This window comes from Salmo trutta, chromosome 31 (assembly GCF_901001165.1).
Source record: "Salmo trutta chromosome 31, fSalTru1.1, whole genome shotgun sequence".
In the NCBI taxonomy this organism is placed as follows: domain Eukaryota; kingdom Metazoa; phylum Chordata; class Actinopteri; order Salmoniformes; family Salmonidae; genus Salmo; species Salmo trutta.
The window spans coordinates 10,659,216-10,681,095 of NC_042987.1; the positions used below are offsets into that span (position 1 = coordinate 10,659,216).

General features: G+C 42.1%; 2 protein-coding genes across 2 annotated transcripts; both read right to left on the reverse strand.

Moving 5' to 3' along the window:
* Positions 1–105: 105 nt before the first annotated feature.
* Positions 106–3,804, reverse strand: LOC115169496 (zinc finger protein 232). The gene is made up of 5 exons (XM_029725167.1): positions 3,408–3,804; positions 2,811–2,947; positions 2,561–2,645; positions 1,512–2,438; positions 106–666 (listed from the first exon to the last, which is right to left on the reverse strand). The coding sequence occupies exons 1-5, from the start codon at positions 3,784–3,786 to the stop codon at positions 590–592; spliced, it is 1,605 nt and encodes a 534-aa protein (XP_029581027.1). The 5' UTR covers positions 3,787–3,804; the 3' UTR covers positions 106–589.
* Positions 3,805–4,043: 239 nt separating this feature from the next.
* Positions 4,044–21,027, reverse strand: LOC115169498 (calsequestrin-1). Its single transcript, XM_029725171.1, has 11 exons — positions 20,611–21,027; positions 9,116–9,209; positions 8,534–8,634; positions 8,261–8,372; positions 7,996–8,069; positions 7,758–7,888; positions 6,421–6,466; positions 5,642–5,696; positions 5,417–5,517; positions 5,228–5,302; positions 4,044–5,106 (listed from the first exon to the last, which is right to left on the reverse strand). The coding sequence occupies exons 1-11, from the start codon at positions 20,845–20,847 to the stop codon at positions 4,831–4,833; spliced, it is 1,302 nt and encodes a 433-aa protein (XP_029581031.1). The 5' UTR covers positions 20,848–21,027; the 3' UTR covers positions 4,044–4,830.
* Between the last annotated feature and the right edge of the window lie 853 nt (positions 21,028–21,880).

The window sequence follows — 21,880 nt, forward strand, 5'->3', positions numbered from 1 at the left end:
AAACTACTGTAACATACATTAACTTTTGTAACAAAAGAGACGAGATTCACACAACCAGACACTTCTGATGTGTACATTTTTACAAGGCATTAGTGAAACCAATAATACAAAAGGTGTTTTTTTTATTGCCAGACAAAAAGGCCAACCACAGTACATACCATAAAAAAATACCTTTTCATGCAGACGCAGGGAATTACAGCACATTAGGAAAGTATTCAGACCCCTGGACTTTTTCCACATGTTATGTTACAGCCTTATTCTAAAATGGATTAACGTTTTTTTCCCCCCTCAATCTACACACAATACCACACAAGGACAAGCTCTGTCAGAATGACCATCAGGTTCTTGGTCAAAATAATATATTTTTAATTGGAACACAGATAAGTGTTACAGGTTAAAACAACTTTGTATTAAAACTAAAAGCCATGTAGTCATATTTGTTATATCTTCAGCAAATCACAAGCCAGAGACATCAGCTTCAATCAAATATCATATATCATTTAACTTCTCGCTACAGATAACATTCAAATGTGTATTTGCAAAATTAAAGGATGCATCATACTTCCCATTCTTTTAATTTTAAACTAAGTCATGTGTCTTTAGATACTTTTTCCTGTGTAGACGTCAGGGAAGTTTCAGGAGGATGTTTTCCTGACAGAAACAGCACTATGAACAAAGAGAAGGAGAGACAGTTGCTACATTACTATAGTATTTGGCATAATGGTTCAAGATAAAAGTATAAAACAAACATGCAAATTTAAGTCTACCTTTACAACTACTTACAAACCAAAATACACAAAGGAACAATCTGTTTGTATTTAATACGAAGTCAAAATATGTATCATGAAAACAGATTGCTGTCTGAGAAAGACCTCAAACTAATCTCAGCCCTGGCCAATGTACAACGCTATGTATTCTTCAAAGAGACATGCAACAGTTTCATGTCCCTTGTGTTTTGGCCAACGAAATGCAGTGTAAAGACCTAGGGCCAGTTTTCCAGACCCAGATTAAGCCTAGTCCAGCATGCTCAATAGAAAATCTCCATTGAAATAACTTTTTGGTTTAGGACTAGGCATAATCTGTGTCTGGAAAAACATTATGGCTATTAATAACATCAGTGTCTACTAAAGCTTTACTCAGATGATCATTCTGGACAATCCAAACCTACGCAGGATGGTTGACTGCCTCATTTCAGATCTTTCCACTGTCCCCAACTTCGGCCATAATGGTTATTTACAATCATAGTATCTTTCAAAAACAACCAATGCTGAACGATAGGTTATAAATGAGGAATGGACATTTAGTAGTTTCAGTTAGAGGTAGATAAGCTTTGTAATGCGGCTTACACAACCAGCCGATAAAGGCTGCTAGGTGCTAATGCTTAGGCACAGCTCTCTTTGTCAGAAAGTGAGCTACTTCGCTGTCACTCCCAAGTGATCAACGCTGTGTTCCTCAAGGTTCCTGAGAATTCTGAAGCTCTTGGAGCAGAAGGAGCAGGTGAAAGGTCTCACCTGTGTGAAAGCGCAGGTGAGCCTTCAGATTGTCCCTAAGCCGGAAGCTTTTCCCACACTGGAGGCAGCTGTGAGGCTTGTCCCCCGTGTGGAATCTCTCATGCCTGCGGAGGCTTTTCCGCAGGGCGAACATCTTTGAGCACTGGTAGCATGAATAGGGCTTCTCCCCGTTGTGGAAGCGCTCGTGCCTCCTCAAGATCTTCCTGCGTTTGAACGTCTTCCCGCAGATCTTGCAGCCGTAGGAGCGGCTCGGGGAGAGGACGCTTTGAAGCCGCCAGACCCCATTCCCACACTGAGTGAAGCAGCAAAGGCGCCTGCCTGTGTGGAGGCCCTGGTGGGTCTTGAGGTCCTTGGGCATGGGGAACCTCTTGCTGTCGTGACAGTAGCTCCCATTAGCCTTCTTCTTCCCTCCAGAGTTCTTCCCTCCAGGCACCAAAAGCAGGTTCACCAGCAGCACCGAGCAGGCCCTCGTCAATTTGTGCTCCAGGGAGGTCTGGTCCAGCTTGAAATCTACCTTCTTCATCTGGTCCAGCTTGAAATCCACTTTCTTCTTCTTCATCATCTGGTCCAGCTTGAAGTCCACCTTTTTATTCTTCATCGCAGAGGGAGGGTCCAATGCACCCATAGATGTCAACTTTCTCTTAGCCTGTTCAGGAGCCAAAGCCCCATCTGAGGAGGACGGGCTATAGGCTGTCTCCTTTGCGGTGCTGACACTGGCCTGCTGGGGCTCCACCTGGTTAGGCTTTTCTTTACAATTAGGCTGTGGTGTTGAATACGGCTCTTCTGCCTTTGGGACCATTTGGCAGATGACTTTAGTCACCCTTTCTGTGTTCATTCCGTTCTCTGATTCTGTCTTGAGGGGCTGGAGTTTCTGCTTAGTTGGGGAGCTTTGAACAGTACCAGAAAGGTGGGTTGGATACACAGGGGCTAGAGGATAGAAAATAAAATGGTTGTTAGATGGTAACCTCAACCCTTTATATACAAAGTCTTTATAACAAATATATTGATGTATCTATAGCTTCACCGCCACCTAGAATGAATGTGTTTACTGGAATAGATAACTTGTTCTCCTTCTGGCTCAGTGGTTGTTGGGGATTCTGGTGCCAGACTGCTCCCCTTCACCATCTCCACATCCTGACAGATGGATGACAAGCCAAAAATATGAATACTTATCTCTTGTAATACAGGTGTCAGCAACTCAAATTAGCCTACACTACAGGTCCAAAAGCCATGGGTTATTTTAACAAACACCAAATACATCTTATGGTTCACAAATCACATTAACCCCCAAACACTGACCTTGTCTTCTAGAACATAACACTTTAGGTCAGCAGGCTGATTAGCCTCCAGCAGGGTGACATGATGTGCAGGACCCTCCTCACTGCTCCTTTTCAAAGAACCACTGCTCACCTTTGAGAAGGAGCACTGTTTTGGGGCTAGAGGGAATGGAAGGGGGGGGGGCAAAGCACACAAACATTCCATTGGTTTGATCAGCATGGTGCAGATCAGTACTGACATGAATAACAATGTAGAGATTAAATAAATCACTTATTGTGCATAACTTTGTTATTTTTTGCCTCAAATGTTGTTTGTTGACATTTTGTCAGTAATCTATATTTTGCAGTGTCCTAATTCCTTCCAACATGTCATAAAAAAACTGCATTTCAGTCACATTCAGCGAGAATGATAAGACTGAGTCATCACGCAAACTAAAGTGTTTATTTATCCATATGTGACACAATTTTACATATGTCTCAACCGAGAACATGATTGCAACTAGCAAGTAGTACAACAAAGTATCCAGCAGCAAGATCCGTTTGATGAGATTGTAAACTGTTTCACTGGGATCTTAACAGCAACAACGTTACAGTGTGGTGAAGTAACACTTTCATATACCAGGTAACTCCTCGTCCACTTGAACTCCGATACTGCGAAGTCTTTTCTTGCCGGACTTTTTGACCGAGTCCACCGTTTGCAGGATTTCATTTTGCTCTGTCCGCTCTTCAATTTGAACGGTGGTTCCTGTAGCAAGGAAGTGACACTCGAACAGTTTCGTTATTTCCACGACGGCCACCTTTGTAAGTGAATCCAAAACAGACACAATCTGGGCTTGAAAATTCACGTCGACGGACACAGACATGCTGACAGCTGTTAATGAGCGCACAGTTAAGAAAATGTTACAAATGTTGAAGCCAAAAAGCTTGTCACCAAAATGAACCGTGTTTATATCAACCACATGGTAGGAGAAGCTGGGGGCGTGTCTCTGACGTTCCATCACCAAGTTCGCTCAGCGTCTCGCGCCAAATTCACTTTATTTCCGGAAAAGCGTGTGGCGTAATATGGCAATATGTCATCATGTCATATAAAATAAAATAATTCTAACAGTGAGACATATTGCTTTGATCTTTTATAGTTTTATGGTACAGTTCCAAAGCATGACAAATAATAGAAACGACTGTTTATTCTCTCTGTCTCTCTCGCACACAAGAGCACACATGCGCACAAGAATCCAGAACACTTGTCATTTTTGTATCTTTTTCCAAGCTGTCATTTATTTTAAGACTTTACAGTATGTTTAAGTTTTCTTGTTTAAAAAAATAGAATACTGTTGTTGTTATATTTCTTTATCAGTAGAAAACATCCATGTGATTTACAGCACTTTTCAGTGCACAAGAAGAAAAAAGCTAACCGCCCTTTTCAAGTAAAGTTACAATAATTTAACTGAGTAGGCTGGTATGACCTATGACCTGCAGGAAAAGCCGGCTTGCACCTTTGGATTTTACAAGTTGGGAGAGGGGCGAACGTTTATTCCAGAGAAAATAAAACAAAAATAAAATACATCCAAACAACAAGTTTACAGATGGCCTTAGACTTAAAATGCATCAACAGAGTTAACCCTTCTATTTGTTTGAAATATAACATCAGAAGCATTAGGTGTTTTTAGGTTAAGTGCTAGTGAATATCCAATAATTCAGTTGTGAAAATATTATTTTCTAAATCAATGTTTTACGTTTTCCCTTTTCATATTGTACGGATGGCAAAGTTACAGGTGTGAATAAAAAATTGATTGGGACTCTGAGAAGTACTGTATTTAATGAATTCAAAGCAAAGGGAGTTTAGGATAGCTTGGGAAATGGAACAATATTTTTGGAAGATGCTCTGAGTGAGGATGTTGACAACATGATGTCCATATGAGTTTACAGATTTAACCTAATGACTTATTTCAACTGAGGACAAGGAAGATTTGAAGAAGGTGATGATGTTGATTGGCCAGATTATGTTATATTGGCCAGATTTATACATTGATGACATCAACAATTTACTCATCATCATCATCATCATCATCATCATCATCATCATCATCATCGTCGTCGTCGTCGTCGTCGTCCTCATCGTCGTCGTCCTCATCATCGTCATCATCATCATCGTCGTCGTCGTCGTCGTCGTCGTCATCATCGTCATCGTCGTCATCATCGTCATCGTCATCATCATCTGGATCAATTTCATCGGACAGAACATCTTCGATCCATTCCTCAAGTTCATCTGCGCTTGGCAGGTCGTCATCATCGTCGATTTCCATCCATACACTGTCAGCCTATAGAGATACACAAAGTAATTCGGTGCCAAAAATAGACTATTGGATTTTTTTTAATGCTAGTGGAACCACAAGGCTCCTTGTACATGACAATTTGGATCATAACAGGAACGTTACTCACATCTTCAACATCCACAACACCAATCTGGGGAGAGCCCAGGTCAATTCCAAAGGTCTTCTCCCAGTATGGGACAAGCTAAAGAGGGAGGATAATATTCCAGGAAGAAAGCAACAGCAATCAGAATCTCATATCTTTGGATAGATGGATCTTATTGTATTGATAAGTGACCAGCCATGACCATGATCTTACCAGGGGGAAATCATCTGGGTCAATCCAGACAATGCTGAGGTTGGGATTATCATTGTGCTCCTCTGCTACTTCCTTCAGGATTTCCAGAAACTCAAAACCATCTGGGAAGTCAAAGGTCAAGGGTTAAATGCAAATTAAGCCTTATGAAACCCCTCTTGCTGAAAATGGTTCCTTCCTCCCCTACCCAGTCCTATTGACTCATTAGTTGCTCCTTTGGTTCTGTACCTGGGTCGTCCTCCTCTGCGAACGCAATGATGTGCTCGCCATCGATGTCGTCCTCCTAAAAAAAGTATGCAAAGTGAGTTTGGGAATATAGAATGCATCGAGCTGTCTGTTTAAACTACTAGCACACAGCTCGGACACCCATGAATACCACCCAAGACATGCCACCAGAGGTCTCTTCACAAACCCCAAGTCCAGAAAAGACTATGGGAGGCGCACAGTACTACATACAGCCATGACTACATAGAACTCTATTCCACATCAGATAACTGATGCAAGCAGTATAATAAGATTAAAAATATACCTTATGGAACAGCGGGAACTGTGAAGAGACAAACAGGAAGGTACAGATACACGCATACGCACACAAGCGCTAGCACACGCACTTCACACACACATACAGTACATTGTAATATTGTTGTATGGTGGTATTATACTATTTGTAATGTAGATATGTAGTGGTGTAATAATGTTATATGATGTACTGTTTTATATGTAATGTAAGTGCCTTAATATGTTTGGACCTAGGAAGAATAGCTGCTGTCTTGGCAGCAGCTAATGGGGATCCATGATAAATACATATAGACTACCCACTGGCCACAGATGGAAACAACACTGATTCAACCTGTTTGTGCCCAGTAAGTACCTACAAGTGTATTTCCATCAGTATCTGCACATTTAGGCCACAGAAATACTTAGCTTGATATCAATTACAATTGTCGAGGTACGCTTCCATTTTGTTTTGTAGGGTGATTTTTATGGGAATAGTTTGTATAGCTTACCCAGATCTCATACATGTTATCTGGTTCCATCTTCCTCATGGTTGGTCTGCAAAGAAATAGGAGGCAAGATATTTTTTTATTGTTCATTGAGGAAGTTGACACTTAAAATGTGGGATTCTACTGCTTAGCATATTTTCTGTGTTTTCCCTTTCTGCAATGTACATGATTTACAGTGCTCTATTTGTGACACACAATTTGTGTATGGGTTGGTGGTCACTAGACTTGTTGCTGAATGTTATGGATTATTCTCCTATCGTTTGATAATGATTGACGCCAGAGCTACTGAAGGTACAAGGACCGAGGACACACTGTGAATCTGTAGCAGCTGGCAAAGTCACTGTCTTTTGTTTTGACTTCGTACAAACCTCTCGGGTTGATGTTTAGAGAACATTTAGTACTGTCTCCAAGAGGCCCGTTAGACATTTTCTCTGGAGGTGTCTCTCAGTTGCAACTGTTGATTTTGATTGATATTATCAACGACTGCTCTCCTTTTGGTTCACCTGAAACTTCCCTTACACCTAGTTATAGGGCCTGGGGTTTTTACAGGTCAAATTACAAAATGCTTAGCTCTCCTCATCATACACTATATATTCAAAAGGAAGTGGACACCCCTTCAGATGAGTGTATTTGGCAATTTCAGCCACACCCGTTGCTGACAGGTGAATAAAATCGAGCACACAGACATGCAATCTCCGACGGACTAACCTGGGTTTGGCGGATGCCAGGAAACAGCTACCTGCCCCAATGCATAGTTCCAACTGTAAAATTTGGTGGAGGAATAATGGTCTGGGGCTGTTTTTTATTGTTCGGGCTAGGCCCCTTAGTTGCAGTGAAGGGAAATCTTAATTATACTGCATACAATGACATTCTAGATGATTCTGTGCTTCCAGCTTTGTGGAAACAGTTTGGGGAAGGCGCTTTCCTGTTTCAGCATGACAATGCCCCAATGCACAAAGCGAGGTCCATATAGAAATGGTTTGTCGAGATCGGTGTGGAAGAACTTGACTGGCCTGCACAGGGCCCTGACCCCAACTCCTTCCAACACCTTTGGGATGTATCGGAAAGCCAACTACGAGCCAGGCCTAATCGACCAACATCAGTGCCCAACCTCACTAATGCTCGTGGCGGAATGGAAGTAAGTCCCTGCAGCAATGTTCTAACATCTAGTGGAAAGCCTTCCCAGAAGAGTGGAGGCTGTTATTGCAGCAAGAGGGGGGACCAACTCCATATGAATGCCCATGATTCTGGAATGAGATGTTTGACGAGCAGGTGTCCACATACTTCTGGTCAAGTAGTGTATATTGTGCCCTTCTGGCCACTGTGTTCATTACTCCCACCTGTCGTGATCCTCAATGTAAGCAACAAGTTCCTCCTCTGTGTAGGGTTTTCCAGGGATGACTATGGGTTCATCTATGAAGGGCTCATAGAAGTCCACTTCATTCACCTTCAGGCCCAGATCTTTGGCAACCTGGAACACAGAGGATTGGTCAGAAAGAGCAATGGGCTACTTTTTGAGTAGAGTACTGCTCCGGTGTAATTTTTAGGATGTAGTTGTTAGTGGGTAAGGTTGTTCACCTTGGGAGTGAATGTAGCAAAGAACTTGATGTGTGGATGGAACTCCTCAGCCGCGTCCACATAGGCCAAATAATCTGAAATGTTACAGGCATCTGTTAAGACCTTATTAAATATCTTAATAATTCCAATATTTAGTTGACAAATACACTATAAATACATTGTTTTATCCATAAAATAAAATATTATACACATGAGCAGACTTATACCATACAGTAAAAACATGTGCGAAATTACAATGTTAAAGGAATAGATTATAGATTCTTACGTTCAGACTTTTCACTCTTAAAGTAGCCCACCAGTTTGATGTCCTCCTCATTGTTGTGGAAACCTTTAACTTCCCCATCTTTCTCAATGATCTCAACTGGGTCTTCAAGAACCTAGAACAGAGTAAAAGAGAGATGCATGGTGGAGGGAGATAATGGTGAGGGGAAAGAGAAATAAACAGTACAGGATATATCAGTAGTGGACAAATAGTCTGTTTCTACAAATTGCAGCTAGGTAAAAGAGGGCATAACTGGGTGACATTATTCTCACGTACATCAAAGATGAACTCCACAATTGTGTCTGCAGCAAGCTCCCCATCGTACTCAATGATCTCGTCCTCGGTGAAGATATAGATGCTGTCGACCTCCTCCAGTCCTGAGGAGAAAACAGAGGTTCTACTCAGGGGTTACATATACTCTTAAATCCACTAGAGGTCAGGCTTTCTTATGGGCTGCCTTAGCACAGTGACACAAGGGGTGCATCTCAATAGTCTTGTGGCTTAAATTCGTTGTTTCCTTTCCTTCATCATCACGGAGATGAAATAATTAAAAAGGTGATGTCTCGGTGGGTGACGGGCGTCCACCCATATTGCTTTCTCTTATAGTATGTTTCCTGATCGGTGCAGATGAAGGAGGCAAGACTCAGAGAGGAATCCACTTATGACTATTGAGATGCATCCAGTGAGACAGGTCAGGTAGTTTAGTTTATTAGGTCGTTTTGTCCACCTGGTCAGTGGTGACGCTTAGATGGATCATGTTGAAAGATGGTAACATTTCGTCATAACTGACCTCAGAACTTTAAATAATCAAACCAATCTTGAATGAAGGTAACAGTGTCCATTTCAGTGTGTATTTACCTAGTTTCTTAGCAACAATACTGCCCTTCTTTTCATCAACAAGGCAGAATCCAATTTCCTCATCGTCAAGGTCGTCAAGGACCTGAGCTGCAAGCTGTGAAATAAAATAATATGTCATATAACTGAAGACATACAGTGGCACCCTTAAGCCTGAGCAGGAATATCTTCTGTGCCATGTACGGACAACTTATAAGGACTTATGGGGAGTTTGTTTTCAAGGTTTATTTATCAGTGTTCTGTAAGGACATGTATATATGCGTTCACTTCCACACCCTCAGTTTTGTGTGTTTGCTGGAGGGATAGGTGTTATACTCTGTTTACTGTGTACACACTAAAGTAAACAAAAATGTTGTTGTCTTCTCTTATGTCTTGTCTTATTTCACACATATTTCCCTCCAGTTCCAACACCATAAAAGCCTGGGACTCAGAGCGCTGTCCGTGCACTTTCTAAATCTGTGTGAAACTTGACCGTTATGTCTGACAACCAGTTCAACCAATGATGTTGCCACATCTGTGGCATGCATACAGAGGGGGCGGGATAACAGTTCTGCAGACTGTGTTAGGGTAACTTGGTGTTTGGATAGCAACAGGTGCAACCCTGCTTTCACAGATCTCTCCTCACACTTCATAAAGGAGGTGCAGGCACCCAAACACACACACACACACACACACACACACACACACACACACACACACACACACACACAGACTGGCGTGAAGGACCATTTATCAGTGCTTCTGTGCAGTTACTTTTATTGCATAGCAAAGTTCCATACCCGGGGATGTTCCTGTCATGTTCCACAGCATGGCAATGATAATAGCTGGCCTGGCACTGACTGTAGGCCTATAGATCCTAGCCAGTAACCGGAGGATGCAAGCAATAGTGGCTCATGCTTTATGTCTTTTTATGCAGTTTGATATTATGTACCTGTTTAGAGAATCTTTAGTTCTGAGTAAATAGAAAAGAGTGGCCCAAATATCAGAGCTGAATTATTATACAGTGTTATAATAGTATAATACTAGACTGTCCCAGGAAAGTTGATTTTCAGTCTCCACACTATTTACTTCTCAGATGAATAGGTTTTTACCCTGTAGACATGTCCCACTGGGCACAAACTGGTTGAATCAACGTTGTCCCCATGTCATTTCAACAACATAAACATATCTGATGACGTTGAATCAACGTGGAAAAGTCATCAACCTTTCACCCAACCTTTGACCTAAATTCAATGACATGGTTCGATTTTTGTTGTTGATTTCACATTAGTTGACCACTCAATCAAATATAAATCAAAACTAGACATTGAACTGACGTCTTTGCCCAGTGGGTTATCTGTCCATATTTGTCACGGGGAGGGGTATTCAAATGAAGAGGACCTAAGGGGGTCAGGGCCTAGATATGCCTGATAAACAGATTGAGGGCTAAACTCAGCTAAAGGCTTTTAGCCAAACAGATTACTACAGCTATATAAGGTTGCTGTGTGGGGCCATGAGTTGACAAGAGGACAGATTTCTTGCCTGACTGCAAGGGGAGAGTTCGCTTTATGACAAATCAGGGAAGGGATCGAAAAGAGCTGACATGCTCTCCTCTTCTATTCCCGTTGACTGACCTAGCGTACACTCTCTCTCTCTCAGCAATAGACCAAAACAGAGTGCACAGCACATTAGTTTCACATAATGTCATGACACTACTATCTAGCCTACAGCACTATTCCCCCATAGAGGGGAATCAGGGCAAAAGATCCCAGGCCCAGCTAACAATGTTCTATCTACCCTATACATATAAAAGATACACAGCATACTAGTGATCAAACCAACAGCAATCCGAGTTGAATCTAGATGCTCCAGATTGAGTATGTACTCTGTAAGAAGCAACACAGCAGTATACAGTGCATTTGTAAAGTATTCAGACCCCTTGACTTTTTCCACATTTTGTTACGTTACAACCTTATTCTAAAATTGATTAAATTGTTTTTTTCCCCCTCATCAATCTACACACAATACCCCATAATGACAAAGAAAAAACAGGTTTAGAAATGTTTGCAAATGTATAAAAAAAAAAAAAAACTGAAATATCACATAAGTATTCAGACCCTTTACTCAGTACTTTGTTGGCAGCGATTATAGCTTAGAGTCTTCTTGGGTATGACGCTACAAGCTTGGCACACCTGTATTTGGGGAGTTTCTCCCATTTCTCTCTGCAGATCCTCTCAAGCTCTCTCAGGTTGGATGGGGTGCGCTGCTGCACAACTATTTTCAAGTCTCTACAGAGATGTTCGATCGGGTTCAAGTCCGGGCTCTGGCTGGGCCACTCAAGGACATTCAGAGACTTGTCCCGAAGCAAATCCTGCGTTGTCTTGGCTGTGTGCTTAGTGTAGTTGTCCTGTTGGAAGGTGAACCTTTGTCCCAGTTTGAGGTCATTAGTACTCTGGAGCAGGTTTTCATCAAGGAGCTCATTGTACTTTGCTCCGTGCATCTTTCTCTCGATCCTGAATAGTCTCCCAGTCCCTGCCGCTGAAAAACATCCCCACAGCATGATGCTGACACCACCACGCTTCACTGTAGGGATGGTGCCAGGTTTCCTCCAGACGTGACACTTGGCATTCAGGCCAAAGAGATCAATCTTGGTTACATCAGACCAGAGAATCTTGTTTCTCATGGTCTGAGAGTCCTTTAGGTACCTTTTGGCAAACTCGAAGCGGGCTGTCATGTGCCTTTTACTGAGGAGTGGCTTCCGTCTGGCCACTCTACCATAAAGGCCTGATTGGTGGAGTGCTGCCGAGATGGTTGTCCTTCTGGAAGGTTCTCCCATCTCCACAGAGGAACTCTGGAGCTCAGTCAGAGTGATCATCGGGTCACCTCCCTGACCAATGCCCTCGCCCCCGAATGCTCAGTTTGGCCGGGTGGCCAGCTCTAGGAAGAGTCTTGGTGCTTCCAAACATCTTGCATTTAAGAATGATTGAGGCCATTGTGTTCTTGGGGACCTTCAATGCTGCAGACATTTTTTGGTACACTTCCCCAGATCTATGCCTCGACACAATCCGGTCTCGGGGCTCTATGGATAATTCCTTCGACCTCATGGCTTGGTTTTTGCTCTGACATGCACTGTCAACTGTGGAACTTTCCAAATCATGTCCAAGCAATTGAATTTACCACAGGTGGACTCCAATCAAGTTGTAGAAACATCTCAAGGATGATCAATGGAAACAGGATGCACCTGATCTCAATTTTGAGTCTCATAGCAAGGGGTCTGAATACTTATGTAAAAACCTGTTTTCACTTTGTCAATTAGCGGTATTGTTTGTCAATTGATGTGGAAAATCAATGATTTACTCCATTTTAGAACAAGGATGGAACGTAAGAAAATGTGCAAAAAGGGAACGGGGTCAGAATACTCAGAACGCACTGTAGGATGCACAAACAGCCACAACAGCAGCACTAGATAAATATAGACCCAAAGCCACACCAACCCAGGACTATTTTGGCAAGGTGCTGGTGACGCTCAAGTCTCTAGGATCTGCTGACAGTTACAGTACTGCAGCTGTCAGTCAGCCAGCCCAGTTAGCCGACACCGCAGTACTGGGGCCAAAACCTGGTGTACTGCCCCCAACCCTGGGCTAGGACTCAATGTCTATAACATAAAGAGGAAAGTGTGGGGGGGGGGGGGTGAACACGCATTCTCAGATGATGATTAACATATCATTAATCAAAACACCCTGATGAGTAGACATATGTCTCACACGCACACGCACCTGCGTACATGCAAATACGCACGCAAATACACACACCCACACTCACGTGTTCATTTCCTGAAGTGTTTGTTTCCAACTGTGGCACCTTGTCATGACACCATTTCCAAAAGGTGTTTTATATCTCCATCAGACTTTGCTCTATTTGTTGATTATTCAATCTCATGTTGATTAAATGAGTCCAAGGAAAACAAAACCATACAACTCCTTAAGAGGCAACAGTCTCAAAATAGATTCTCCACCATCAGAGCTGTGTTGTGTTTCTCTTTCAGGAATGATGGGAGTTGTAGTCCAAAGTAGTCAAGTTGCAGTCCTATATAGTTGGTCCAGTCCTGGCAGAGTAGGATTTGAGAGGATTAGCTCATTGGCCAGCACGACAAAAGAAACCGGCAGCCTCTACGGTAGGCCCTGTATGTCAGAAGTCCTTGTCAGCGCTGAGAGATACACTTCTTTAAAAAAATTTACTGATTTCTTTATAATCCACCAGTCAATATTTAATTTATAATTTTTTATTTAACCTTTATTTAACTAGGCAAGTCAGTTAAGAACAAATTCTTATTTACAATGGCGGCCTACCCCAGCCAAACTGTAACTCGGACGATGCTGGGCCAATTGTACACCGCCCTATGGAACTCTCAATCACAGCCGGGTGTGATACAGCCTGGAATCGAACCAGGGTCTGTAGTGACGCCTCTAGCATTGAGATGCAGTGCCTTAGACCGCTGCGCCACACGGGAGCCCCATAACAGCCTTTTCTTCTCAGTTTCACACCATCCAGGGGGCCTATGGGTCTCACTGCTGAATGAGATCATGTTTCATGCATGGTTATTTGAAATAAAGGTTGACATTTACTGTGGTGACAAAAGTAATTAAAAAGCATCACTCAATGCACACATTCTTGACATCCATATTGCTCAGATTAAGATTACTCCAACCAAAACTTGACTTCTGCTTTTAACCCAACCCCTCTGAAAGTGGACAGAACATTAGGAACACCTTCCTAATATTGAGTTCCACCCCCTTTTGCTCTCAGAACAGCCTCAATTTGTCATGGCATGGACTCAACAAGGTGCCGAAAGCATTCCACAGGAATGCTGGCCCATGTTGACTCCAATGCTTCCCACAGTTGTGTCAAGTTGGCTGGATGTCCTTTGGGTGGTGGACCATTCTTGATACACACAGAAAACTGTTGAGTGTGAAAAACCCAGCAGCGTTGCAGTTCTTGACACACTCAAACCGGTGCGCCTGGCACCTACTACCATACCCCGTTCAAAGGCACTTTCACCTGCATTCACCTGGTCAGTCTATGTCATGGAAAATGCCGGTGTTCCTAATGTGTGTACATATACATACATACAGAGATAGACACTGTACATATACAGGTTTTGGAGAGGTGTGGGGGGGTGCCACACTGGGCTTCCAGGGAGCTGTTGTTGTGGGCGGTTAAGTGCCTTGCTCAAGGGCACTGCAGCAGGCAATGGCATCAAGGTTTTGATACCAGCAACCCTCTGGTTGCCAACTCACTTCGTGACAGATTTTTCCCGTCGGACCCGGGATTTGAAATGGCAACCCTTCAGTTGCTAGACTACACGCCGCCCACAGATGTGAGTGAATAAGGAATAGCTCCAAATATCTCACTGCACGTATAGACATTTTGGAGTTCTCTAACTGATTTGCAATGGAGTGGTGAAGCCATAGAAATAGAATTACTGATTTTATTTATTTGGGTGAAAGTCGATTTCTTTTTATGGAGGAACTGGACTCTGAAGCAGACCTACTGTGTAACTATCAGAGACTGTTGAAATGAGATGATGACATGGCAGGCCAGTTGTAAATCAAGGAGAGAAACAGGGCAGATGAGTGTGTGATATATGTAGTGAGGGGCGTACTTCAAAGAACAGGGTCACATAAAGAGACACACACTTACACTCACACACACATGCACACACACACATGCACACACACACATGCACACACACAGTCATACACACACATATCAACATAGAAATATGCCCATGTACACACATCTGGATCAATTCAACATACCAATATGTACAGAATATTCAGTAATGTACATTTCTGATAGATGTTAGGTAAGAAGGAGATTATTTTTGATGGATTGTAAATCAGATCAGCTGATGACTTGAGGTCCTGCTACTTCTGTCCATGTCATGTTTGAGACATAGACAGTTTGACCATTCCTCAAAGACATGCCCATCCCTACCATTGTCCCATTTAATCTAAGACCACAAAACCATGAGTCAGTCTTTAAACACTACATCGCAGGGACATTTCCAGCAACCAAGAGATTCCTGGATCAGCAGGTGGGTCAATATGCTACCCCCTACATTTCCCATCAGGCAGTAGCGCTCAATTGGAAATGTATAGTATCAGCTGGTTAGTCATTCCTGTTGTTATTAGTCCATGGGCCAGAGGGCCACATGTAACAAATTTGTCCATATTTTGGTATGATAGCCATGTGTCGGAGGTAGCAAATGTGGCTATCACATATGTTATGAGCCCTATGCGGTTAGTTGGGCCAACAGGATTGAGGGTATGAAATGTCATTTTGTATTATCAGAGAACAATCTTCTCAATCCAAGGCAACTGACATGTTATTACCTTCATAAGGTATGAAACAATTGGAATGGTAATGACATATCTATTGGCCCACCTGCGGCGGGGGTGGGGTCAAATGTCATACATGTATTCATTTTGGGGAATATCGAGCCAGAATGGACAGTATTGGGATTTGCTCTATTATCACATGGTACCCTAGATGATAACTACACCAAATTACACACAGAACAAGATTTTTTTTTTAGGTTTATAGAGCCATCATAGATTTTGTCAATGATCAGTCCCAGGAGCCTATTTTCAAGATGGCAATCATTCATTTCAACGGAAAGGAACTGCATTTTGGGGTGGCAGGTAGCCTAGTGGTTACTGAATCGAATCCCCGAGCTGACAAGGTAAAAATCTGTTGTTCTGTCCCTGAACAAGGCAGTTAACCCATTGTTCCCCGGTAGGCCGTCATCGTAAAATAAGAGTTTGTTCTTAACTGACTTGCCTAGTTAATAAAAGGTAACATTTTGCATGGCCATAACTTAATGATTGATGTAATAAGACCAATAATGGCTTAAAATGTGTGTTACAATGAGGATGTCCCAAGTATGTCAGTTAAATGTATTTAGCAAATTATTACCAGACTAGTGGTAAAAACATGCCAAAAACCTGTCAGAATTGCTGAGTTTTGTATCCGTTTAAAATACATTTAGATTAAAACACTTAGAAAATGTTCTAAAAGCATTCACTGATGTCTAATAATTAAAACAATACGCAATATGATTCTATAAATTGTGCTAACATCAAGAAATAGTAGGTGAAACCTGCCCGTACATTGCACCCTATATTAAATCCCATAGGAATGCATCACGTCCAGCAAAGACATACAGCTAAACCATTTTCACAAAATGTGCACCAAACAATACATAAAGCTAGGAAAAGTCTAAACAATGATGCCTAGCTATTGGTAATATAACCATAGCGTACACATTTTCCAATATGGCCGCCAACTAGCTCCATTGGTTTTCATTGGATTGGTCTGTCATTGCCACAATTCTTTCAATAATAGGTGGAATATGCCTAATGATAATAAAAAATATATTATAGATATGCAGATAACACAACCAATTTAGCCAGGTGTGCAAAATATATAATATTTGTAAAATATTAGCAAAGGTTCTCAAAATTTGCCAAAAACACTATTCATGAGACCGTTTTTGGTCAGTATTTGGTTCCCTAATTTATCTATATTTTATTTTCAAAAAAAAAATGTGTCTATATTACTCATAACAGGATCGTTCACTGGTTTGTAGTAATGATTATATATATAGGGTATGAAATTATACATATACATTACCAGTCAAAAGTTTGGACACACCTACTCATTCAAGGGTTTTTCTTTATTTTTACATTGTAGAATAATAGTGAAGACACCAAAACTATGAAATAACACATATGGAATCATGTAGTAACCAAAAGTGTTAAACAAATCAAAATATATTTTATATTTGAGATTCTTCAAAGTAGCCACCATTTGCCTTGATGACAGCTTTGAACACGCTTGGCATTCTCTCAACCAGCTCCACCTGGAATGCTTTTCCAACAGTCTTGAAGGAGTTCCCACATATGCTGAGCACTTGTTGGCTGCTTTTCCTTCACTCTGTGGTCCAACTCATCCCAAACCATCTCAATTGGGTTGAGGTCAGGTGATTTTGGAGGCCAGGTCAACTCCATCACTCTCCTTGTTGGTCAAATAACCCGTACACAGCCTGGAGGTGTGTTGGGTCATTGCCTTGTTGAAAAACAAATGATAGTCCCACTAAGCGCAAATGCTGTGGTAGCCATACTGGTTAAGGGTGCTTTAAATTCTAAATAAATCACAGAAAGTGTCACCAGCAAAGCACCTCCACACCATCACACCTCCTCCATGCATCACGGTGGGAACCACACATGCGGAGATCATCCGTCACCTACTCTGCGTCTCACAAAGACATGACAGGTTGAACAAAAATCTCAAATTTGGACTCATCAGACCAAAGGACAGATTTCCACCGGTCTAATATCCATTGCTCGTGTTTCTTGGCTTCAAGCAAGTCTCTTCTTCTTCTTATTGGTGTCCTTTAGTAGTGGTTTCTTTGCAGCAATTCGACCATGAAGGCCTGATTCATGCAGTCTCCTCTGAACAGTTGATGTTGAGATGTGTCTGTTGCTTGAACTCCGTGATGCATTTATTTGGGCTGCAATTTCTAAGGCTGGTAACTCTAATGAACTTATCCTCTGCAGCAGAGGTAACTCTGTGTCTTCCTGCCCTGTGGCGGTCCTCATGAGAGCCAGTTTCATCATAGCGCTTGATGGTTTTTGCAACTTTCAAGAAATGTTCCACATTGTCTGACCTTCATGTCTTAAAGTAACGATGGACTGTAATTTTTCTTTGCTTATTTGTGCTGTTCTTGCCATAATATGGACTTGGTCTTTTACCAAATAGGGCTATCTTCTGTTTACCACCCCTACCTTGTCACAACACAACTAATTGGCTCAAACGCATTAAGAAGGAAAGAAATTCCACAAATTAACAAGGCACACCTATTAATTCAAATGCATTCCAGGTGACTACCTCATGTGGGAACTCCTTCAAGACTTTTGGAAAAGCATTCCAGGTGAAGCTGGTTAAGAGAATGCCAAGAGTGTGCAAAGTTGTCATCAAGGCAAAGGGTGGCTACTTTGAATAATCTAAAATGTAAAATATATTTTGATTTGTTTAACACTTTTTGAATACTACATGATTCCATGTGTTATTTCATAGTTGTCTTCACTATTATTCTACAATGTAGAAAATAGTAAAAATAAAGAACCCTTGAATGAGTAGGTGTGTCCAAACTTTTGACTGGTGTTGTATATAGTTAAAGATAAAATCTATGTCTTGAATCCTGTCATATACACTGTATTCCAACATAACATTCTAACAAACTGCCTGATGAGGGCATCAACTTACATAGCTGGTGAAGTATTAAAGCCTTAGGTTTACAGCTTTTTATAGATGGTGTCTTGTTACACTATTTATGTTCAACATGTATATTGTAGTATAGGGTCTACTGAAATATGCATTGTAAGTGGCTGCTGAGGGATGTCGAGGGTATCAGCAATGGCCCAATTGCTAAAAAGCTGGATTATTTCTAATTTCTATTAAATTCGTCAACCAGCCACTGAACTAATGGCTCCAAAAAGATTATCTAACATAAAGTAAACTCCAAAAAGTATTATTTTGTGCCCAATAAAAATGAATGGTAAATAATGTATTGTGTCATTTTGGAATCACTTTAATTGTAAATAAGAATCGAATGTGTTTGTAAACACTTCTACATTAACGTGGATGCTAACCTGATTACGGATAATCCTAAATGAATTGTGAATAATGATGAGTGCGAAAGTTACAGATGCACAAGTATCATACATTATTTACCATTCATTGCTATTGGGCACAAAATAATCTGAAACACAACTAAAACAAATAGCAAATGCACCCTACAAATGTGTAGAGTCACAAGCTTGATTTAGTGATTGTGTGTTATGAATATGGGACCAAATACTTAACTTTTTACTACTTTAAAACATACATAAGGGAATTTGTCCCAATACTTTTGGTCCGCTAAAATGTGGGGACTATGTACAGAAAGTTCTGTCATTTCTAAACGATTCCCCTTGACATGGATGAAAATACCCTCAAAATAAAGCTGACAGTCTGCACATTAACCTCATAGTCATTGTGTCATTTCAAATCTAAAGTGCTGGAGTAAAGAGCCAAAAAAAGGAGCTCACTGTATTTCATCAAATAACTTGTAAGGTTGAAGGTCAGAGAGCATCATTTTAAAATCTTGATGGTCAGGGACAGAAAAGATTATAATCACCAATGCTCCTTTTTTAGAGATGATTGTGTTTACCTAAATATTTGTGTTAACTTGCTGGGACAACTCAACAAATGACAGTGCACACCTTTTATTTTAGCTGAGTACTCCTGAGTACTATTACAGGTGGCAACTATGAAACCAATACGCTACCAGATTTTGATCTGTCGGACTTTGTAACATTGTTTCAATGATGTGCCAGTCTAGGTAAATCATTAGATCTGTTAGCAAAAATGTACCAAATTCCATGGTTTTTAAGATGAGATCCACCCAATAGAATATCATTGGTGTTTGACAGTCATTTTCAATACGCATGTGAACATTCCTTTATCAGCAACAATATATATATAAGTGTGAAAAACTAAAAAATATACTATTTTGGAGTGGCTATCATATATCAATTTGATCAGGGTCTTGTGGGGAACAATTTAATACCATCAAACCTTTGCCACCCCAAAGTGGACAAATTTTTCTGCAGGCCATGGACTATATCTTGTCTGCCTCTACCCATCTACCTTGATGACTAATTCAGCCTCTAAAAAGCCTTTAAAATGTAATGAACTTTGTCCAAATCAATTTAATAGTCTGACCCTTGCAACTGCTGCTTCTGATCTCTTGCCTTGAACATCTTAATTTCAATCATTATCATCTTTGTTGTGAAAATTGTCGCAAAGGTCACATTTGAGTTGTTATGCCCTTAACAACAACACTTAGTTACCTGTCAATGCTGTCTGTATCCACCTAGCCCTTATTACACACTTCTTTCACAGTCCATAATGCCTCAACGCATTGATCAATTATAGCAGAGATGGTGCATCCCTACCCAGGCACTGTGTCCCACTTCTACCTCCCAGTTACCCCTTCCCTTCCCTCTCCTCACCAACCCCCACCCAGTTGCCCGAGTCCTCCCAAATGCCTGACCCAGTCTTCCCAGCCCTCTGACCCAGTCCTCCCAGCCCCCTCACCAAGTCCTCCCAGCCCCCTGATCCAGTCCTCCCAGCCCCCTGACCCAGTCCCCTGACCCAGTCTTCCCAGCCCTCTGACCCAGTCCTCCCAGCCCCCTCACCAAGTCTTCCCAGCCCTCTGACCAAGTCCTCCCAGCCCCCTGATCCAGTCCTCCCAGCCCTCTGACCCAGTCCCCTGACCCTGTTTTCCCAGTCCCCTGACCAAGTCCTCCCAGCCCCGACCCAGTCCTTCTGGCCACACGATTTGGTCCTCCCACTCTCCTGACCAAGTCCTCCCAGCCCCCTGAACAGGTTCTCCCAGTCCCCTGACCCACCTCTAGGGCCAGTTCCTCGATCTCAAACTGTTTCTGGGAAACGCTGTCTGTTCCGGGATGCTCATGGTAGTACAGAACCATCACATCATACTTCTTCATCACAGACTTGTAGTTCTTGGCAGTCAGCTCGATGACCCGGTCCGTGCCATCGTACTCAGGGAAGTCCAAACCCTCCTCACCCCATGACGGTCCCCCGCAAGACAGAAGGACTGCCACAACCACCCAGCTCCAATTCATGTTTCCTTACTTATTTGGGAATTAATATAGTTTCAATGAGTTAAAAAAAAAGAATAAATAAATAAATAATTTGATAAAAATGAGGAAGGACTTCCGATCCCCACCACCCAGAACAGAGCAAGACCAACTCCTGAGCCCCCCTTATTAAAAACCTCTCACATGGGGAGCTGGAAACAGGGCAGAGTGAGCGAGAGGGGGTGGGCTTAATTCTGGATGTAGGTGTGTGTGTGTGTGTGTGTGTGTGAAATAAGGTGGGAGGGGATTAGAGCGGCTGTTGAGGTGACAGCGCTGACGAGAGTAAGGGACCGATCCTGTATGCGTGCATGAGTGTGTGTGTGCGTGCGTGTGCCTGCATCTGCGTGTTTGTGTGGCAGGTTAAAAGTAGGTGGCATAAGAGAGGAGGAACAGACTCCCCCCCCCCCCCCCCCACCTCTTCTTCAGTAAAGAAGAGGATCGTGAAAGACGGAGAGTTTGAAATAGAAAGAAGTGATTGAATGACATTCCACTACCTAGAGGGAGACAAATCAAGAGAGACTAGGAATGATGGGCAGGGGGATGGTCAGAGATAGTCCTGGAGATCAGACACTTTTCCCATATTTAGTTAAGATGGGCTCCGATCCTGGCTAAAAATAATAGATGTAGGACGATGAGGGACATGTTGGCAGGGGTGCTGGTGTCCAGTTTGCTTCTCTTGGCACTGGCCCGGCACTACAATGTGGCACTAGGATACACAGGGACAGGGGTGAGAGGTAAGGGTGACGCTTCTGGTTTGGTGTCACTAGACATAAAGTACATAGGTCAGTTAGCCTGCCCTGTGGGCTATCAGTCTTGACTCAGTGATAACCAACAGATAGTTTTACTATGGTAAAAGCATTTTTATTTGTCTGTGCTCTGTGAATTTGTCGACTTGCAAGTGTGTGTGTGTGTGTTGCATGTGAGATAAGTTTACAAATTGAAAGGGGAGAGGGGAGTTATAAATAAAAGTCTGCTACATGATCTCATACTAACTCCCCCCTCCCTAGGTATTCAGTGG